Source organism: Galeopterus variegatus, unplaced genomic scaffold, assembly GCF_000696425.1.
Source record: "Galeopterus variegatus unplaced genomic scaffold, G_variegatus-3.0.2 Scaffold3204, whole genome shotgun sequence".
Lineage (NCBI taxonomy): Eukaryota > Metazoa > Chordata > Mammalia > Dermoptera > Cynocephalidae > Galeopterus > Galeopterus variegatus.
The window spans coordinates 45,916-68,414 of NW_007729315.1; the positions used below are offsets into that span (position 1 = coordinate 45,916).

Genomic DNA, 22,499 nt, shown 5'->3' on the forward strand with positions numbered 1-22,499 from the left:
AAAAAAAATTATTGAAACTGGGATCTACAGGGAAGAATTAAGATTATCAAAATCATAAATATGTGGGTAAATATAAAGACTATTTTTGCTGTTTTTAAGTTTTTCTTATTTTTAAATGTTCAGTTTGATGAACTTTGGCTATGAATACATCCATGTAATCACTACCCTAAACAAGATATGGGACCTTTACATTGATCCAGAAAGTTCCCTCATGCCTCTTTCCGATCAATTCTCTCTACCTCTAAAGCAACCGCTTTCTTATTCCTATCACCATGGATTAGTTTTACCTGTTCTTGGATTCTGTATAAATAGAATCAAACAGTATAGACTCCTTCGTGTCTGGATGCTTTTGCTCCACAGAAGAGAGTGATCGAGGTTGCTGAGTGTATCACTGGATTGTGCCTTTTTATTGCTGAGTGGTGTTTCCTGTGCATGAGTGTACCCAGTTCATTTATCCGTTCTTCAGCGGATGGACATTTGGGTTGTTTCCACTTCTGTGCTGTTAAATAAGGCTGTTATGAACATCCTTATAGAAGTCTTTCTGTGAACATCGGCATTTTCATTTCTCTCAGGGAAATCCCTACATGTGGAATTGCTGAGTCATGGGATAGGTGGTGAGCTTAACTTTAGGAGAAAATGCCAAACAGTTCTCAAAAATGGTTGTACCCTTTTGCACTCTCCCCAACAATGTTTGAGAGTTCCAGTTCCTTCACGTCCTGGCCAACATTTGTCAGTGATTTTGTTGTTGTTGTCTTGGCCATTCTAGTAGGTGTGAAAAGAATATCTCATTATGGTTTTAATTTGCATTTTCCTTATCACTAATGATGTGGAGCACTTTTTATGTGGTAATTGGCTGTTTGTATATCTTCCTTTGTGAAGTGCTTTGTGGAGTTATTTGTCTTTTTACTAGTGGCACCTGTCCCCTTCCCCAGGTCACTTTGGCTCTCTCAGGCTTGCCACAGTCCCACCTGTCTACAGTCATGAAATGAAAAAATAAAAAGCAATAAATTTATTGCTAAAATATCAAACATTTTAAGAGTGCTGTTCTTAAGATTATTTTGAATGCCTGTTTTGCATAAAAGCATTCTGAGTGATTTTTATTCAGAGATGAGTAAGCCATAATCCACAGAACTGAAGAATTTATAATCAAGTGGGAAAACACACGTCAGCAAGTGATCCTTACAGGAAATGAAGTGCCTTCTTAGAATATCTGTTTGTTGTAGATGCCATTCCAGGCCCTCTTGCCTGCACACTTTTCCCCACGATCTCTCTGGTAATCTCTATGCCTGCGGCTCCAGCTACGGCCTGTGAACTGCTCCTTCCTGAATGCAGGTCTCCAGCACTGATCTTCCTCTTGAGCTCACCCCTCGGTGAACCACAGGCAGTCTGACTCTTCATGGTCAAAGTAGTTTTGTTTCCACCCACTGCATACTCCCCACCTCAAAACAAAACAAAAATTCTCTGCTTCTCCTCCTACGCTTCTATATCAGTTCAAGTGCAAATGAAGCTTCTCTAACAAAGAGACCCCCAAATAAGAATAAATAAGATGGAGGCTATTTCTCTTGTGTAATAGTCTAAAGATAAGAGGCTCAGGGATGGCCCCTCTGCTCCACCAGGGCCTCGGGGACTCAGCTCCACTGTCCCCAGGCTGTTGTTCCCATCTGTACTATTGAGGCTGATGCACACAAAGAGCCTATTTCAGCTGAGGGAAAGGGAAAGAAAGAAAGTAAAGGGCTAGAAATTTCCCTGTATCAATATGATCTAGAAGTTGCACGTTTTCGTTTCGTCACATCATTATAAGTCAGTCAGAGTCACATGGCCATGCGGAGCTGCAAGGGGGGTTGGGAATGGGACCTCTAGCAGGAAAGCCTTTTCAGTTAAAACTTGGAGAGGACTATTTGTGAAAGAAAGAAAAAGAGATGGGGGACAATTTACAGACTCAACCACAACTTTTTACCTTAGTTATTGACATGCCACAATTCACAGGGTGACCTGATGCAGAGATCTAGAGTCACTATTGACTCCATCTCTCTCTTTCCTTCATGCTTTATATCCAGTAATAGGTCCTGTGGATTATAATTTCGAGAGGGGTCCTAATTCTGCTTCTCCACCTCATTCCTATAGTGACACAGTGTCTCCTATTGCAAAAACCACCTCGTAGTCCTCTTAACCCCAGCCTTACCCGTGTCTCCCCTCTCCAGTGCTACCACTGTGGGTCTATTTGAAATGCAAACCCGACTTCACCTCCCTGATTAAAACCCATTAGTAACCAGAAACATGTTCACCTCTAGCAGGAACAGTTGTTGTCTCTACTAGAGGGTCTGGGGTAGGAAGGAAAATTACTTTTCATTGTATTCCCTTTCATAGTGCTTGAGATTTTTTCTCATATGCAAAAAATAAAAATCAAAACACTATGATAAAGAGAGATGCTTCAGTGGCTTTCAGTCATGTGTAGGATAAATGGAATTTTCAAGCTTTCTGGCAAGGCATTTGGGGACTGCTGTCTGCCCACCCTCCCTCCCTCCCCTCAGGTATAACCCCTGCTGCTCCCCCACCCACACCCCTACGGAAGTTCTGCCAACTTCCACTGCCTCTACCTGAACTGCCCTGTCCCCTGCTCACCCCCCAACCTCCCCAGGCTTCCTGGAAAACTCAAGTCTGCCACCACCTCTGTCATCCCCACCTGGGCCATTCCTCCCCAGAGGCTTCTGCTGCACAGCACTTCCCTGCTGCTATGCTCCCATCACACACTACTGCAGCCTTGTCACGTTGCTGGCTTTGTTCATTTGTCCATGATATCTCCCTTCCTGCCACTAAACCAGGGGCCCTCAAGGGGAGAGTCCACATTTAATAGTCAAGGTTAGTTTCCTGAATATCTTGTGCAAAAGATTTTGTGTTTGAGGAATTTGAGAGCATATGGGAAACATTACTGGGGGAGACAGCTTACAAGAAAAACTCTTAAAAATATTTTTTTGCATTCACTAAAATAAAAGAATACAGCAGGCTCTGTGGGCCTGAGTTCTGAGTACTGAACCCTACTGCCTGGCCATTCAAAGTGTGGTCCCCAGATCAGCAGGTCAGCATCACCTGGGGGCGTGTTTGAAATGCAGAATCTCAGGTGCCACCCCAACCAATTCACAACCTGAATTGGAGTCTATGTTTTAACAAGATCCTTGATCATGTGTGTTGAGGTTTAAGAAGCACTTTCTTTGCTTACAGCAGTGGTTCTCAAAGTGTGGTCTCTGGACCAGCAGCATCACCTGGGAACTTGTTAGAAATGCACATTCTCAGGCCTGACCTCAGCCCTACTGAATCAGAAGCTCTGGTGGAGCTGGGGCAACCATCCGGGTTTTAAAAAGCCCTGCTTGCTGGTGATTCTGATGCACGCTCAAGTGTGAGAGCCACTGGCTTAGGACAGAGTGATGTGGCACTCACGAGCAGGGGCTTGAGATTCCTGCGGATTAAGGATAACTTCGTTCTGCTGCTCAGGTTCCTTTTCTGTGAAATGGGAAAACTAAGCAGGAGTCATGCCTACTGAACTTCCCAGAGTTTTTGTGTAGTTCCATAACCCTCTCTATGGAGAGCACTCAGTAGAGCATCCAGTGCCCCGTGAATACTCAGTACCTGCCAGCTGCCTTCAGCAGAGAGTGCCTGAGCTAATATTTACTGGATGATTAATAGAGGCCAGGCAGGCTGGTAAGCACCTACTATGAGTTACCCCACTTAAACCTCACACTGTCCCTAAGAGGTAAATCCTAGTACAGCACCCGTTTTACAGATGAAGAAACCAAGGCTTAGGGAGGCTGGTAAGCAGTGAGCAGGACTCAAGCCCAGGTGTGTTGGGCACTGAAGCCCAAGCTTTTACCCACTGTGCTTTACCCACCACAGCACTGGGAGAGATGCCACCACTGAAGTTGTCCTGGTTAATACGTTTCACACCCAGCAACTGTGTAGGCTGTCCTTACAATTGTCATCCTTGCACACTATCGTTTTGGCCCTGTTTAGGGTTGCATGTCCAGCCCTATTTCCTGCCTTGAAAAGGGGTAAGCATGCTTCATCATCTGGCCTCAGTTTGTCTTGTTTTTCCTCTAACTTGCCATTCTTTCTAGCCCCACATTCTAAAACTCATCAGTCACTCCTGCTTGCACTTGGCCACCAGTGACCTCAGGGATGGCCAGCGTCAAGCCAGCCAGGCACTGTGCTGGGCACTCGTGAACATAAACACATTTAACTCTGGCCTGAACACTAGGAGGCAGCATGACCTTCGTTTTCCAGTTGAAGGTCACTTCTCTGGATGTCCACTCTGTCTTGGAGACTGTGTACGTTAGAACAGTCTGCATATGGGCAGGAAGCTGGGACTCCACAGAGAAACTGCTAGCACACAAGCTACGAACTCCATGAGAGCAGTGAGGGGGCCGTTCTAGATGCAGCCACCAGTGAAATGCAATTCGCCCCTGCAGTGGAAACACAAACCAGGACCAGCCAGCATCTGAAGGTGGGGCCGCTGCAGGAATCCTGAAAGAGCTGCTGCTCTTTCTCCCACGCCGCTGTCTCAGGCCTGCCCCCACAACGAGGAGGCCCGCACCTGATCTTAGCAGACCGAGGACTCTCGGCTCTGCAGGAAGCGATTTCCTGGCTTTATTCTGTGTGCCTGGCATCATGCTGAGTGGTGGGAAGCCACCGAGAAAGGAGGCCCAGCCGAGGTCTAGCCAGGGCGTCAGACAGACACTTCTATTAGTCATAAATGAAAACACACTCTTGTGCTATTGTCGATTGCCTAAAAACCTTGCTTCATCTATGTCTGTGCCTAAAAATCAGTGGATAGAAACAATTCAAGGTGATCGGCTTTGTTCCTTGGATGTGTTTGGAAGTAATGGGAGAGACTGGGAGGGGTTGATGGGGAAATTCATGCCTCTAACACTTAAAACTAGGTTCTGTAGGTTTAAAACCTCAATCCTCCATTCCTGTGCATAAGTGAGGGCAGCAAACCCACAAACAACAAATAAACCCCATCAGAGGTCGGGCAGACCTCAGAGAGGCACCGCCTAAATCCTGTGGCAAGCATAGACTGCGTGGGCCAGGGCATGCTTTACACTTGACAGCCTGAAAGAAGGAATGGAAAATTTTGAGCCTGTTACCATCAGATGCATTAGAATTTATTATCTGGCAGCCAGTTGGCCTCGCTGCCTGCCCAGGAGCAAGTAAGGGGGATAGGGCTGCCCAAACCGTGGGATTGAAGACTGAGGGTAGTGACACGCTGTGGAACGGGCCCCTGGGACGCTTATGCAGTGATTGGGTCATAGGACTTCATTTTGCAGAACTCTCTAGGGTGAATTCTACACAGTGAAGAGGGGTACAGGACTTAAACTTTTGCCTCTGTTTAAACATTTTTCAGTAATTTATTAAAAGCTCTTTCTAAAAAAGATGTTCAACACTGAGGTGATGTTCCCTGTATAATTTATGTAACTAATATTAATTTGAGATCAAATTAAAGGGTCATTTTTTGATGCCACTTTGCAGAGGAAAAAACAATTAGGACTAGTAACTACTCAAGCACTGCAACCACATGGAGCCATTATCTGCCCTTTCCAAAGCCTGGGCCTTTGGAATGCCCCCTGCATAGGGTATTATATAAGCTGGTATCATGGAGATGCTTTTGAAACTCACCAAGCCCAAGTTAACCCGAAGAAAGGAAGAAACAGGCTCTATGTAAAAAAAGCCATTTCCTATTTATGGGCTGTGGTGTTACTAGTTCTCACGTGGGTAGTGTTTTCTCTTTTCAAAAACTTATGATTACAACCACCCTCTTAAGTCCATTTCCTCTTTCCTCCTTTGCCTGTGTAAATCATTCTTGTACTTTTCTCCCCTCATACCCAGAAGGTTACTTATAAGTCTTGCAATTATATTCACAGAAAAATCAGTCAGTATCCATTTGCTGAAATGCTCTTCCTCTGTCTTAAAGAACACATAGAATGGCACAAAGTATTTGTTGCTAGAAAAGAACTTGTAACTAATTGGGATTTTTGTATCTGTTTTTCCTTATATTTCTTTGTTACCCTTCTTCCAAAATGTGGCAGAATAACAGTGTTATTACTCACAAGAGCACTACTGAGATTCAGAGTCCCCGGCTTGCATCCTGACTTGCCCTCTGTCTAGCCAAGTTAGCTTAGAGGAGCTTTGCGATTTGCTGTGAAGGTTAAAGGTGTTAATACTGTGCGTTAAGAAGTTCATAAACTATAAAACACGTACGAATGCCAAGCACTGATATTACAACGAATTTCTCATGTCACTGGGGACTGCATGATTCTGCAAAAGCACGTTTTCCCTGTAGTTGAAGCTTATCTCTTTTGGGGTTTATTTTGCAGGGAAATCATAATTAAAAAAACAGTATTCCCTTCCCTGTCTCCCTCAACAGAAGACAGTGGACATAAAGTAAACTCCTCTGGGTGACAAGAGTGACTTTGCGTCATCATTACAATACTCATACAATTTCACAATGCCAGAACAGAAAAGGGGCTGAACACTTCAGGTACCCAACCTCCTCATTAGATGGATGAGAACGTGGGGACCCAGGGAGTCCGAGTGACTTGCTGAAGCTCCCACAGCTGGTGTGGGGACAGCCTGGACCACAGGCAGAGTGGAGACAGCGACCCCCTGCCCTGCCCTGCCCACCCTCCTGGCTTCTGCCTGTGTCTCTCTTCTCATCCGACCTCCTCCCTGCCTGGACCCTCACTTCTTCCCCACCCCTCTTCTAATCTCTTGTCTTCTGGAAACTCTGATCTTCAGGATTCAGTGTACAATGAGCTATTTAATATCACTCTTGTGTGAAAGCACTAAGAGATGGGAGATCTCTTTGGGGATCTTGAGACCTCTGTAGTCGTCCAGTTCGGGGGCTGTATTCCCGAAGTTTCACCCACAGGTGAGTACAGTCAGTGCACTTTATAGTGCCACCTTGACAAAAAATCTTTCTGTATTTGTCACATAGCATTTGAAACTCCTGACAGCTAATAAATGGTCTTCATCTTACAGCCAAATCTTGAATATTCTTCCATAAATCATTTACAGACCCTCAGGGAGAGAAACACATCTGTCAACCTGCCCCACTTCACTGGGGGAGATTTAAAAACTAGAGTCTATCCTGAGGCCTCATGCTTTTAAGACCTCAATACTGTTATAAAAGAGACCACAGCATATGAACCATGTGATATAGAATATCATAATTAATCATTAAAGTGTCACAGGGCTTGTCAAAACTCAGCAGTGCTGAATTTTATATTTTTCATACTAATTGACCACACCCAGCATCCAGAAAGGCCCTTCCTGGGTATCCTGGGCCAGAGGAAACTTCCACTGTAACATTTGTGACTGTTGATCCCTAACGGTGCATGAATTAATTTATGAATTCAGTAGAGATTTGCGCAGTACCTAATGCGTGGTGTTTGTCCCCAGCGGATCGTCCAGCGTTCCCATCCCCTTCCGTGGCACTACCATCCCCAGTGGCTCAAACCAGTAGCCTGAGTCATTCTTGATTCCTGGCTTTTCCTCATCTCCCTCATCCAACCCAGGAGCCAATCAAGTGGCCTTTGCCTCCAGATGCATCCCCAGTCAACCCATTCCTGCCAGCCACAGCCTCAGTCCACGTCACCAGCAAGTCTTGCTCCTGGACTCTGAAAACCTCCTCCTCACTGATTTCCTTGCCTCCTTGCTTGCCTTCTGTGGTCTGTTCTTCATGCAACTACCAGAAGAATCTTTTAAAAGCTTGATTACCTCCTGTTATCCGTGTTTGAGACTCTCAGGAGCTTTCTGTTGTTACCAGAGTATAACCCTCACTCTTCCAGGGACCGTACACCCGTGTATTGGTCCCTGCCTCTGCAGCTTCTCCTGCGCCACCCTCTCCTCGGTGGACGGTCAAGCCCATAGTTGTCCTCATGTTCCTTAGTGTGACAGACTTGCTCCCACCCCAGGGCCTTTGCCCTTACTGATCCTTCTACCCAGAACTCTCTCCCAACCTCTCTACACTCTTCCTCTGAACGGCGTCTTCTTGTCCACCTTCAAGCAGCCTTCCCTTCTCCATTCCTTCCTTCCCTAGCGTTTTCCTATTTTACTTTCTTCACTGCCATTGTCGAAAGTCTTTGCTGTCTAAATTTTTTGCTCATCCGTTTATTTGCCCTCCACAATGGCGCCTCCATTCGCCACTATCCCTAGAACTATGCTTGGAACACAGCAGGTGACTGCCTATCGGACCACAGATACAAAATGGACATGGCACTGGCCTTGCCCACTGGAGGGGGCAGGCAGACAGGCAAAGAGATTTACTGCAATTCAAAACAGTGTGTTCTGTAAGAAAGACACGCAGTGGCAGTGCCTCACCTCTGAGGTGCTACAACACCTGCACACGGTGGGGTGGAGAGCAGAGGAAAGGGGCGAGGCCTGGGCCATGCTCCAGCCTCTGCTGTGTAGGTCCTCGCCCTCTCATGCAGGACCTGAGATCAGTTAGTTACTTTTTCTGAGCTCCCACCTGCTCTTTGCAAATGCACACCCAGTAGGGTTACAGTGGGTAACAATACCTGTCTGGGTGAGGTAAGACCATGGCCACCAGGAAATTTGTAGAAGGGTGGCCCTTACGAATGCCAGGTGTTATTTTCACAGCACCAGCTCCCCTTCAGTCACCAGGCTGGGGAGATGCGGCATGAACCCGCAGAGGTGAAAAGGACCCACTGACTCGTTTCCTCTTGGTGCATTCATCTTTCATACATTATTTTCAGCCACTCCTTCTCTCTTTTCTAACATTTTCATCCAAAACAATAATTTAGAGAGAGGGTAGGGCCGTACAGGGCAGTGTGTCCAGGTTCTCAGGCCTCTGTGTTGTCTGAGATCAACCCTGTCACCCTGCGGATGTTACTGTGATCTAACATGTTTGGACAAAGACATTCGCCCCAGAGGGCATTTTTCAGGCGTCATGGCTCCCCCTGGTGGTCACTGATTTGTTACAGGATCACTACCACCAAAAACAGAAAAGAAAAACCACAACTTCACTGCATAAAGATATACATGATCTCTAATCTCATGTAATTTCACTCCTAGGAATTTATCCTAATGAAAACAGCAAAATGATATATGGGTGAACATGTCCGTTGCATAACTTCTAATGGTGACTCTTGGAAACAAACCAAACGTCCAACAATAAGGAGATTGTAAATTACGTCACTTAACATTTTTAGGTAGCCATAAAAATGTTAAGTAGTAGTACATGGAAAATTCCTAACAGAATACCAAGAATTCACACCCCTGCAACACTACAAAGGAATCATGCGATTGAAAATTCCATTTTCTTTGTATAGTGAGATTATGGGTGATTTCTGAATTTAGTTTTCTCCTTGACAGTTACTTTGTCTTTTCAGTTACTCCCCGTCTCCTGAAGAAACAACTTAATCTTTTATCTGACTGTGGTATTGCCTTCATTCATATGCAATGATAGTGAGTAGTATAATAATATCATATATAGGTACTGTGTACATATATGTATAATATACATACTCTGTGTGTACACATATAATAGTAACATGTATGAGGCTACTTTGCAAAGTTCATGGAAAGATTTGTACTATTTTTTTTTTGGCAGCTGGCCAGCACAGGGATCCAAACCCTTGACCTTGGTGTTATCAGCACCACACTGTAACCTCGTATTATCTTTTAATTCTGTTTTTCCACTAACTTTTTAAAGTACCCTCATATCTGTCATATATCATCATATTTCAATGATTTATTTTATAATCATTATATCTAAAGCACTCCCTATGACAGGAAAGGCAGTGTAATATCATTCCTATACTTTCATCATGAGCTATAGAGCCAGATAGACCTCTTCCCTTTAAGTCTGTTACTGTAGCCCTCTATCTTTGCTACCTTGGGAAACCACTGAAAAGTTATAATTATTCAAGAGACACTTGGAACAGTTGTTTAAAGCACACTGATCTTACTTGCTGAGTATTCTCTTACTTGATTTGTGAGCTGGTGGAAATTAAGCTCGTCTTATCAATGGTTCCAACAGCAATTGTACTCTGCTGTTGTTTCAAGAATCACACAACTTAATGGTTTACCTCATAAGTTGGCAAATTGGTATCTTTATGTTATGTATGTCTAAGGATGTTCCAATTATATATAATGTATGTCTGAGGATGCTCCATTATGCAACTTCAATAATATTTTAGGTATTTTTACATCATATATATGTGTGTATATTGTTCTTTTTTTTTTTTTGGGGGGGGGGGACCTGTAAGGGGATTGCAACCCTTGGTGTGGTGTTGCCCGCACCGCGCTCAGCCAGTGAGCGCACCAGCCATCCCTATATAGGATCCGAACCCACTGCCTCGGCGCTCTCAGCTCCGCTGCACTCCCAGCGCCGCACTCACCCGAGTGAACCACGGGGTCGGCCCTATATTGTTCATTATTAATAAAGATCAGTTATTTAAAACTGTATGACAAATTCCAATTCTGCTTTTGCTTTTTAAATTCATGCTATGAATTAGAAGTGACATATCTCTTGGCCAATCATAATCATATTATTTTAAAATTTATTTTCTCAGTTTTCTTGATTCTAGGTATTTATTGTGGTGGTGTTTGCCTGTCACTGTAAAGGACCAAATGTTTTCATATGAGTAGAAATAAAGAAAGAAATAGTGAAAGTAAGACTCCAGATGTTGCCTAATGCTACAAAATTAGCTTACATTACTCTCTGTATGTAAAATGCCCAAATAGATACATTTTTGAAAATTTATCAGAGGCAAGAGGATATTTATTTCTTAGGGACTCCATTGTTGGAGCTCTTTCCCTAGGTTCCCTGGCAGCTCTTATTATCCAGTATCTTCTGCAGGCCTGGGGCTCACAACAGAGGCTCACTGGAAGAATGTAAGTATCACCTCTCTTGCATGTAACAGCAGTTGAGAATTTGGGGATTGGAGCTATATGAATGAAAGTGAGTACTTTGCCACTTTATGGACAGCAAAGCTGAGGCCTGCCCAGTTCATGATTTATTGAAGGCAACAGTACAGTTCAGGGCCAGCACTAGAACAAAAACCAAGCATCTCTGAGCCCATGAGTCATCCTGCCCCTGACATGAACAAAACTGCGAGAAACATAGAAGAGTCTGACTACTGGATACCACAGCCTTCTAAACCCCGGTCTTCTCCTTAATTGTGACAGTCATTTTTAAAATCTTTTTACTTGTAAAGCATACAAACAGAGGATAGAGATTTTATTAAATACATATTATTCCAGGTGTTCAATGTACAGTGAATTCTGTAACTTGACCCACAACCTCCCAAAGGAGGAGGAATAGAAATACACATTTTTATGACAAATGGAATTACGCAATCATAATATTTCTGCATCTTGCCGTTTTTGGTTTAACGATATATTACAGATACCATTCCATGATACTGCAACAAGATTTTATTCTTTTACTGGTTACATACACCCATCTGTATATAGGGTTTATCCTATATGTTTGTTGGATTTATCATCATTTATTTAACTAGCCCCCTGCTATTTCCCTAAGGCAAATCATGGTGTGATGATCAACCTTGACCAAAATTTTTTGTGCACTTGGGAATTGTTGTGTTAAAAGCTATGTGACATTTAAATTTTTTGCCAGTGTAACTGATTTCTTTTTATCCATTTCATTACCTTCTCATCTGTTTTATTCCATCTGCATAATCATTATAATCAATACATTGCCTTGATTTTCTACAAGTTAAAGATAGTGATATTAGCATATGACAAATAATTTTTCCCATGCAAAACAGTACTTTCCAAAGATGAAATAAATGGTTTTTTTTAAACTTTCATTTGATTGTATGTGCTCAATGAATCCCTAGTTAAGAAACAGTAAGAATGGTTCTTATGTTCCTTAGGTTTCATGTATATCCATGCGTATATATGTGTGTACGTATATAAAACAATGTAGTAATGAGGTTTCCATTTTTGTTTTATTTTGCCAGCATATGTCTTCACCTTATTATATACAGTTTCCTTTTGTTTTTTTTTTTGTTTGTTTGTTTTTGGTGGCTGGCTGGTACAGGGATCCAAACCCTTGACCTTGGTGTGACAACACTGCACTCTAACCAACTGAACTAACCGGCCAGACCTTATATAGAGCTTTAAAATCAGAATATTAATTTTCCCTCTATAAAAATATCGAAATTTATCCTCTGAGATATTTTCCTTGTCATGTTATTTTTTAAAATTTTCTCTCCTTTTTTTGGTAAAAACTTTGAGATATAATTTATTTACCATCCAGTTCACCCATTGAAAGTACACAATTCAATGGTTCCCAGTATATTCACAGATTTGCATAACTGTTACAGTCTATTTTAGAACATTTTCATCACCCCAAAAAGAAACCATATTCTCTGGTTCTCACCCCCTTCGTGCTCCCATCCCTGTCATTTAAATTTTGAAAAATATCTTTGCCCTCCAAGCAGCCGTTTCAGTTATACTCCCACCAACAGTTGGTCGAGTGCTTGGTTTCCTCATACTGTGCTGTATTATCAGAATACTTTATCTTTATCAGCCTCGCCGATGAGAAAGTATTTCTTGCTTCAGTTTGCACGTATTTAATCATGAATGGTGCCGACCGTCTTTTCACGTGTTTCTTGGCCGTTCTCGTCTCCTCTCTGAGCTTCATTGTAGACCTGTTCTAACTACAAGCAAACACTTCGGAGTCGCTGCTTTACTTTATCGCATCCACAAGTACCTGATCCATGGGGCAAAGGCAACCGTGAAGTTAGTTCACCCTGAATTACAGAAACAAAAGCAGCCTCCAAACAGGCCCCCATGTACTCAGAAACCCTCACGGGGGCTCCTTACCTAGGGCTGCCCAGTAGAGGTTGTAGAGACTGCAATTCCTCCTAACATGGATGAAATTCCTGCTCCTCTGCTTGCCTGAATTTGACTTTGTCTCAATTCATCAGTCACTGTTTTTAAATTGACATTCCGTGTTCTTTGTTCTATTCTATTGGTATCCAGTCATTCCAGGAAACCTCTGGTAACTTGCCTTAGTTGGAGGGTCTTTGGGTAAAGATGGAGCCAGGGGGTCAGAGCTCCTGCCAACAGGCATTTCCTCACCGCTGTCACCAGACCTGAGCCACTTTGCCCATCAATCACTGTTAATTAAGTTCCTTCTAAGGGACCATAACCTCCAGGGATCAGAGGTCAAGGAGGACTCTGGGTCTTCTCTCCAACAACCTCACTACCAGGTACCACAAAGCCTCTGACCAAGTCTGCCTTTCAACTAATATTATTAGCAAACAAGCAAAATGCTGTCTTCCTCCCTGTGGTCCTAAGCTCGGTGTCTTCCCTGCTCCTTGTTCCTTACGTACAACTCGCCTAAAAGATGTACTTGCAGGGCCAACCCGGTGGTGCACTGCTACAGTGTGCCGCTTGGGAGTGCGGCGGCGCTCCCGCTGAGGGTTCGGATCCCACATACAGACCGGTTCCCGCTCACTGGCTGAGCGAGGTGTGGGCGCAGCACCGAGGGTTGCGATCCCGTTGCCGGTCCCGGTCTGGTACAGGCACGACACTGAGGGTTGCGATCCGTTGCCGGACACGAAAAAAGACAAAATAATAATAATAATAATAATACATATGGCTAATGTCTGTAGTAAAGAAAGAAAGCGATAATATATGTGCACAGCACGCCATGGGCATCGTAATAGCATGAGTATAGTATTTGCTGCTGGTTGCTGTGCATGAGCCACTATGCTCTTTTCATGCAGCATCTCACTTCATCCTGGTAACAACTCTATGAGCTTGGGATATTACGCCTATTCTATAGATGAAGAAACTGAAGTTTAGAGAATCAAGGTTACTCATAATAAATACATGCTTGCCAGACAAAATGTAATGTTTATGTGCTTTAATAGTTCCATGACTGAACACAGATTGTATCTAACCTTAAAGGGGTTAAAAACCTTATGTTAATCCAATAAGAGAACTAACACCCATTCAGTATCTTCTCCATGCCACATAATGGGCTATTTTACATCTGTTATTGCACTTAATCCACAGACCCATATGTGTTTTTATGAATGAGGTGTTACGCCCATTATAAAGATGGGGTCATACCTAACATTTGACACCATAGTGAGCCATTTTTAATACCCTCTCTCTATACCACTAAAGTATTTACAGTATCACTATGAAATAATCAGTAGTACCCATTATTTTCCTGACTTGCCACATAAACAATTTCCATTTTAAAGCTATTATTCAAATTTATTATTATTTAATTGAGAACACAGCACCACCTTTGTGATTTTCCTGCCAAACTTGCATGACCTGAATCAAATAAGGACGAATCATCAGACACACCAAATTGAGACATTCTACAAAATACTGGCCTGTTGTGTTTAAAAGTGTCAAGGTCCCAAAAGTCAAGGACAAACTGAGGACGGCTCCAGACTGAAGGGGACTAAGGAGACAGGACAGGCAGATGTGACTCATGATTCAGGACTGAATCCTTTTTCTAGAAAGGACATTACTGGAACAATTGGTACACGTAAATGGGTCTGAGCATGGGGTGGCACTGTTGTGTCAATGTTTATTTCCTGATTCTGATGATAGGATTGTGGTTAGGGAGGGAAATGCCCTTGTTTGTAGGCTGAGGGGTCAGCAGGGCAGCATTTTACTCTCAAATGGGTCAGGAAAAAGCAAAAGTCACTTATGCAATAATGTCCTTGTGCTATATTTCCACCTTTTCTCCATGTTTGTGATTTTTAAGAAACACAATTCTTAATGGTTGAAAAACCTCAACAGTAATTGTACCAATTATTTGGAACTTAGACCAACAAGACTTATTTATTTATTTATTTATTTTTTGTCTTTTGTCTTTTTCCGTGTCCGGCAACGGATCGCAACCCTCAGTGTCGCGCCCGTACCGGACCGGGGACCGGCAACGGGATTGCAACCCTCGGTGTTGCTTCCGCGCCTCGCTCAGCCAGTGAGCGGGAACCAGTCTGTATGTGGGATCCGAACCCTTGGGCGGGAGCGCCGCCGCACTTCCCAAGCGGCGCACTTATCCAGTGCGCCACCGGGCCGGCCCAACAAGACTTATTTGATGTGTGCTTTTTCACCAATCTTGTTTAGAATAGTTGTCGCAAGGCAGTCATAGAAAGCAGAGGCCTTTTAAAGCCAGTCTGGTTTTCGCTGTTAAGTTCCTGACAGACAGCATATGTCCTTACTCCCTATGCGTGGAGTGGACGGCTCCTGCCACCTGCCCCCGGTACACCTGCTTACACTGGTAGGTCAGAATCCTCCATTACGAGGTGGGACCCAGGACACAGGACCAACTGGAGCCCTCAGCTCAGAAGACCGTGGGGGACAGTGTGAGGCTGCTGGGCTACCAGAGTCCTACATGCCGTCCACTCAAGAACAAGGTGCCTTTACCATACCTAGCCTGTCCACTCATTTCACCAGGGAAAAAATCGTGAAAATCCCTCTTGCTAATTAAACTCTTCTGGAGCTGGTTATGGCAAAGAAGTCCTTGATTAGCTGCCTCTGTGGGGTGGGATTTCTGATTAGGGTGTTTAAAATGCTGTCTAACAACCTTGGACACGTATTCCCCATCATAGCCAGCCACCTTCGGATGTAGATGACGGTTAGCCAGCACATATACCTGCTCGCTCTGTTTTAAAGTAAATGCTAGCATCTGCTCAGCTGGTCACACTGCAGTAGCACCTGAGCTCTGTGGACTGAGCGATACATATGTGTGCCTTCGCACCTGTGTGTGCATAAGCAACTCCATTACACTAGACACAGTAGATAAGGTGTTTTTCTCCTTCTTGGGAGCAGGTTTGCAGCTCAGGAAGGAATCTTTAGGGTGAAAGCAGTCACTCTTGCCCACAGCACAGGGGAGACACAAATGCTAAGGTAAAGCAGGCCTGGAGGAGCTGAGCACAGGAGGCTTGGGGGCTGCTGTCCTTGCCTCATGCTCTGCTGGTGTCTTGCATGCTGGAGGCAAACCATGATAATGGGTGGAATGCTTGTGCAAATGGGGTGCTGAGTGGTTAATCATCCTTCTGGTGGAGAAGAGTGGTATTAGCAAAAGCTTTGGGTTACTTGAAAGGAAATATCCACATCTTCTCTGAGATTGTCCCGTTTGACATTTCAGCCAGGAGGAAAGAGCCTTAGGCATTCATCCCCACCCCCATCTCCAGCTCCCTTGAGTGCACAGCTCGCAAATCTTGATGGATGGAAGAGTCACCTGTTGACCTTGTTAAAAGTTTAGGTCCTGGACTCCTGGCTCAGGGGCTCTGATTCACCAGGGTGCACCCAGGTGTCTGCATTTTGAGCAACCACCTAATATTTCTGTTGCCTGTGGCCTATGGGCCCCTCAGAGAAACTGCTCTAGGGACAGGAACACGGGCCTCGTGGTCAGAAAGCCCAAATTTGCCTTCCCAGCTCTTTCACAGCATGGGAAAGTTTCCAGAGCTCTGTGAGGCTCTGGTTTCACCTCAACATCCAGGCTCTTGTGAGGGTCAAACCCAGTGGAAAGAAGAGCACGTTATAAACTGCAGCTCCACGGTAAGATCATCTCTCCCGTTTCTTACATTCAACTTCATGATCTAACCATGGATATTAACACAGCACTCGGGTTGCTTCCTTCCAGTGTCTCCTACCCAATAATTTAAGAAAGATCTTGTGCTCTCTTCCCAGCCTTCAACACAGCAAAGTGTGAGAAACTACAGAAAGACAAGGAGGACCTGGAGAGGCGGTTCGAGGAGGAGGTGAGGCGGCTGGGCTGGCAGCAGCAAGCCGAGCTCCAGGAGCTGGAGGAGCGGCTGCAGCTGCAGTTCGAGGCGGAGATGGCGCGCCTGCAGGAGGAGCACCACGGCCAGCTGCTGAGGATCCGGAGCCAGCACCAGGAGCAGGTCAGTCTGTGGCTTGGCTTGGCTTGCTGTGGGGTAGTGCCGGCAGCAGCTGGAGGGGAGCCAGCGCCACGTTAGCAAGAAGTCCTGTTCAGTAGGTGAGCTTTTTGTAAGGTTCACTCTCCAACCTCATTTCTTCCTATGCTCCTTTGCCCCTCCCCTCCAGCCACTCTGGTCTTCCTTGCTCTTCCTCAGAGCTGTTGCACTGCTGTGTCCTCTACCTGGAATGCTCTCCCTCTGGACACTGCATGGCTCCCTCTCTCCCTCCCTACCAGACTTTTCTCCAACGTCACCTTCTCAGTGATGTTTTTTCTTATCTAAAGTTGCAATTCCTTCTTCCACCGCATACACAATCTTCCTATCCCCTTCCCTGCTTTAGTGTTTTTTCCACACTTACCACTATTGAACATATTACAGATTTTGCTTTTGTACCTTATTTATCATCTGCATGTTCTGTGAGGGCAGAGAAAATAACAAGCAAACATGTATCCAGCACTTGCCCTGCACCAGGCCCTGCTCAAGGTTTGCAAATTATTACAAATACTAATTCACCTAATCATCACAATCACCCTACTGAGGTAGGTACCAATTTTATCCCCACTTTACAGGTGACAAAACCAAGACCCCAAGGTTAAATAACTTGCCAAAATTCACAGAGCTGGTCATGGAAAAGCCACGTGGAGCCCACTCTGGCTCAGTAGTACATGCTGTCAATCATTAAACTAGAATTGTCTGCTGGATTTACTACTGGGTCTTTGGTACTTGGAACCATGCCTGCACAGAGTAGGCACAAATTATACATTTGTTGAATGAAAGGAGAGGAAAATCCAGCCATGCAATAAATAGAGAATAATGCCCAGGGAGCTTGTCCAGGTGAAAGTGGTTAGGAGCCAGATGTGCCCACCCCACAGCCAGCTGCCGTCAGCCCCGATGAGAGGCAGGTGGAATGAGATGATGAACTGACTCTGCTTCCGTGAGAACTGCTCCTTTCTTTTCTCTTCTTTCTAAGTTCCCAAGCTCTGATGCCTTACCACCCACTTTCTGATCATGTGTTATTGCGCATAGTCTGCCTATGATATGCCTAAGGTAAGTTGATGTTTTTGAAGAGTGCTGTTTAAATCTCAGTTGACACTCAGTTTGGTGTTGAGTGGCCCTTCATTACCACGATCCTTTGGGATGCCCTCCTCAGCTACTTCCAAACAGATATCCCAATGGCAACACCCACTCCTGTCCCAGACTCCTATGAGTCATAAGGGGCACAGGAGGAATTTCAGAGTAGTGATAAGTACTGTTGTTGCAGTAAAAAATCTCTTATTTTATAGCATTTTGTTCTATACAGCATCTCAGGTTAGTCATCCTCCTTTTCTAGAGGCCTATAAAAACCAGACGCACCTCCCTGCTTGGGTTGTTTAGACTTAGAGATTGGGAAATAGAATGGGTTACAGCTAAAGTTACCTGCTGGTATTAAGACTAGAGACTGAACCCCGGCATCTTGCCTCCCAGGGTCTCTGAGCGTAACTCCTGTAAGTAGACATCCACACCTGCAGCTGTCTGTAGTCTTACCTGTTACGTGGTCCCTTTGTGTAAATGTATATCTCAGACTGGTACAAACATCAAATTGTTCTGTGCTTCTGTATCCTGGGCTATTCATTACTAATTTTACATAAAGAACATTTTTATACCTGTATTTACCAAAGGCTTCTAGTCTGAAGGTCTGGGTAAGTTGGGAAGATGCTATGGGGTGGGGTGGAAGGGCAGGAGGTGACCTGCAGATGGAAGTCCCCTGAGTGAAGGCCTCCATGGTGGTGCCATGGAACTGAGGCCACTGCCGAGTGGAGCACGTCCACCAGAAGAGCGTGGCCTGGGGCCAGAAGGCCTTGCCAAGAAGCGCATGCTGGGAGCTGTGTTCTCAGCTCCCCTTGAAGCTGGGGCACAGCAGCCTGTTAGAGATTTCAGACTGAAAGGGATGGAAAGGAAAGAAGCCCCTGGCTTTTCCCCCTGAGAATGAGTTATGTAAACCCTCCTGTGGATATTTATAAAGTGCTCAGTCCTACGAGGGCTCTGAGTTCTGTTCTGATCCTTTATGGTAGCTACAGCCATTTATTTATTTATTCATTTGCCTGTGCAAAGAATATTTATTGAATGCCCACTATGCACAGATACCATGACAGGGCACTGTAAGAGATGCCAAGATTTATAAAATGTGGGCTTGCTCATTCCGTAGGGCAGGCTGCAAGACAAGTGCCCGAGGAACTGTGACACAGGGTGAAAAGTACAGATGACGTGTTTAGGAACTGAGAGTTCACTTCCCATCGTGAGGGTGAGGGAAGATGTTCCCACAGAAATAGCATCTGAATGCTTCACATCTGAGTGAATCTTTCCTATAGGAACCCATTGATTTGGGGGGACTGGTGATTCAGATCTGTGAATTACTCAGGCCCTTGGTTCTGCTCGGGCCACTGGTGGTTGGCAGAGAGCATACAGGAAATGAGCGAGATGAGGAAATGCTCACCAGCCCGGCATTCTGATTTCCAAATTGGATAAATGCTCATGTTTAGTGGCAGAGAGGAGACTCAGGTGGATGACTGATGCGGAGATTTGGGTGACCAGTGGTTTCCGTATCCCTGCTGGATTCTCCACACTTGGGTCTTTCTTCTTAGGGATGGTCACCTTTGGCAATGTGACCCCCATGGAAAGTGACATTGCTGACCTTCTGGAGTCTTAAAAACCAGGTTAACCAGTCTGGCATCTCCTTACAACCCAGCACCCCCACAGCCAATGGTGGGGTGGGGGTGGCTTCAGTCCTGCCACATGGGATTTTCCGAGGCTGCAAGTATCACCCGTTACTCAAAAGGGACCCACCCACTGAGACAGGCTGCCCCTGGCTTTACTGCAGCACCTTTCTTATGACAAAACCAGCCGAATCTCTTTCTTGCTTAGCTGTCCACCCCCAAAGGGGCAAGGGCTGTCTCTCTGTCCACAGCCTCTGCTCCAGCTACACATGGAATCACTTGGAGAACTTCTGGCAAAACACCCCTTCCTGTCCTCACTCCACACTAATTCAATCAGAATCACTGGGTGGGGCATCGGGTCATTTTTAAGAGCTCCCCAGGAATTTCTGTGTGCAGCCAGGGCCCAGAACCGCCCAGACCTTGTCCTTCAGCCCTGCAGGCTCTAGTGAGGGGTCTGAGAGTGTGGATGGGGGTGGGGGGTGGCCTTGCATGTTGGCTTTCTTAAGTGAGTTTAAAAGCATGATAAAACTCTTATTTTAAAAGTTTATGATTTTAAAGGTGCTTGGTAAAAATGAGCTCTCATTCTGTAGCAAGCTACACATTAACAGAAGCCAAAATGCCACAATTTCCCTTACTCAAAGCATGCAGAACAGATTTTTACTGTAAACACACATGCTGTTTTCCTTTTTGCCCCGAACATAGTTCCTTCTCAGTCCGGCTTCCAGTCTTCCTTTCTGGGCTGCCTTTGGCTGTTCCCCAAAGAGAAGCAGACACAGAGCCCAGTTCTATGATCAGACTTGTGACTTTTGACCCCGTTCCTCTAAGACCCTTTGGCAGTTTGTCTTACTCCGCAACTTGCCCTGAAGTCACTCACTTCAGGGACTGCTGGTTCCTGGAGGCATTATGGATTCTGCTCAACAAAGTCTAAGCAGAGATTCCTTCTCCTTAAGGAGCAATAGAGCTTATCCTTTGGAGTTTAAATGTGCTTTGTCTCATATCCAGGACATACTTTCTACCCTTTCCGAAAGAAAACATCCTTTTAGACTAAATGGCAGAAAGAGCATCCCCGCGATTGATCCTGCTGTACAGAGACCACTTTGCTCATTCTCTTGCATTATGTTTCCTTAGCTGTCCTGCACGGCAGGCTCACAGCTGCCATGCAGCAGGACCCACACTTTCTCTGATTAAATTGAATGAGATCCCGGGGGACTCAGTCTCCCAGCACCAGAGCTCTACATGCTGGGAGGAGGTGGTGCAGAGGAGCCAGGGCCTCTGTCAGCACCTGCCCACGTCCTGGGCTGCAGAGGGGGCCAAAGGCATCCCCCAGAATGAGATGAAGTCAGATTAGGAGCTCTGGCGGGGCTAAGCGCCTGCTCTGAGCTGGCATCCAGGCTGCTGCAGGAGGGACAAAGTGTGGGAGGGTCTCCTCGCTATCTGGAAAGGCAAGTCTTTAAGAGAGCACCGAGAGTGTCAGCATGGGCAGGCCCCCTCTGTCTCCTCCGATATGGACACCTGTCTGGGAGTCTAATCTGATTTAGGTTTAATGAGTAAAGCCAGGACAATATAAAGCACATGCTTCTTCATTCGAAATGTTAAGTCTCCTCTAAGTGAATGCAAAGCCGCAGGTAATTGCGTTTTGCAAATGGTGGGATGTGGGGCTCCCTGCAGCTCTGCTCTTCCTCTGACTGTGGCTTTGCAGCCCTCGCTCTGCTGCGGTAACTCAGGCAGCTGTGGGAATGCAGTCATGTCACAGGGAACAGCAGCTCTTCTGCATGACTAGGACTATTTAACGGGCATATTGACAGGCTCCATGCCACAACCCAGAACTCTGTCTCTGTGAAGGAGGGAGAAGGGGGGCCCAGCCGTGGTCTAAGGGGGCCCCACCCAGGATTCTAAAAGGAAGACAAGGTGCCTCGCCCAGTCTAAGTTTGCCACAGGCTGATAATGTTTTAGTGCCTTTTGTCTCTGATTAATGATCCGTAATGCAATAAATGATCCTGTGTTTCCCTTGGGTCCACTTGTCTCGATCGCCTTAAATGTCTTCAGAAGTTCTTGAAGTCTTACTGACTGCCTCACGACTGTGAGCTCATGCTCCAGAAAGAAGCAGCGAGCCACAGGAGGAAAAGCCAGAGACAGACTGTGATAAGAGAGAGGACGGCCAGTGGCAGACAGCCCCTTCCTCCCTGACGGAGCATAAAAACCAGAAAGAGCATGAAACCTAAATTACTGAAGAACAAGGTTATTGTGCCCAAATTTTGGCTTACAGGCTCATTGATTTCCTTCCGAACATACTGAGCATTCCTCTAATTCCGTATAGACTTCTAGAGTTAGAGGATCGGTATTTCATTCACAAAAGCACCTCTGAGAGGCCGTAACAGATAGATCATGCCCTTACATCATCCTTAATATGTTGGGCGTGGTAGTTCATCATCACTAAATTAAAGACATGCTTTCCAGCAAACCAGATGGGCATACATTTCAGCCACAAACATAACGTAGTATTGCCAGTCAGGGTGTAGCCACCTCCAGGGACACATGACTCTTCTGGAACTTAACCTTTCGTCCATCTCTCTTTCCTGAAGCCACCCATGGTAATTTGTGTAAGAGCCAATAAATTAGAATCATACCAAGGACCGATGAAAAATTTTTTTCATTCTAGTGAACTATATAACATACCTGCAAATAATGTGTAAGTACTTGTTTTTACAGACGGTGTGCTATGGGCTTAACTGACATCCGTAATGGAGCAGAAATAAAATTATATATATATATATATATATATATATATATATTTTTTTTTTTAACCAGTGATTTATTTTTCCAACAGGCTGACTGTGATCAG

The 22,499-nt window shown here is 45.0% G+C and overlaps 1 protein-coding gene across 1 annotated transcript in view; it reads left to right on the top strand.

The window, feature by feature from the left end:
* Positions 1-22,499, top strand: part of MTUS2 (microtubule associated tumor suppressor candidate 2) — a 70,009-nt gene that overhangs the window by 27,666 nt on the left and 19,844 nt on the right. Inside the window, exon 2 of the mRNA XM_008584283.1 lies at positions 16,714-16,928. Within this exon, the coding sequence (XP_008582505.1) occupies positions 16,863-16,928 (66 nt within the window). The 5' untranslated portion in view covers positions 16,714-16,862. The remainder of the gene's footprint in view (positions 1-16,713; positions 16,929-22,499) is intronic.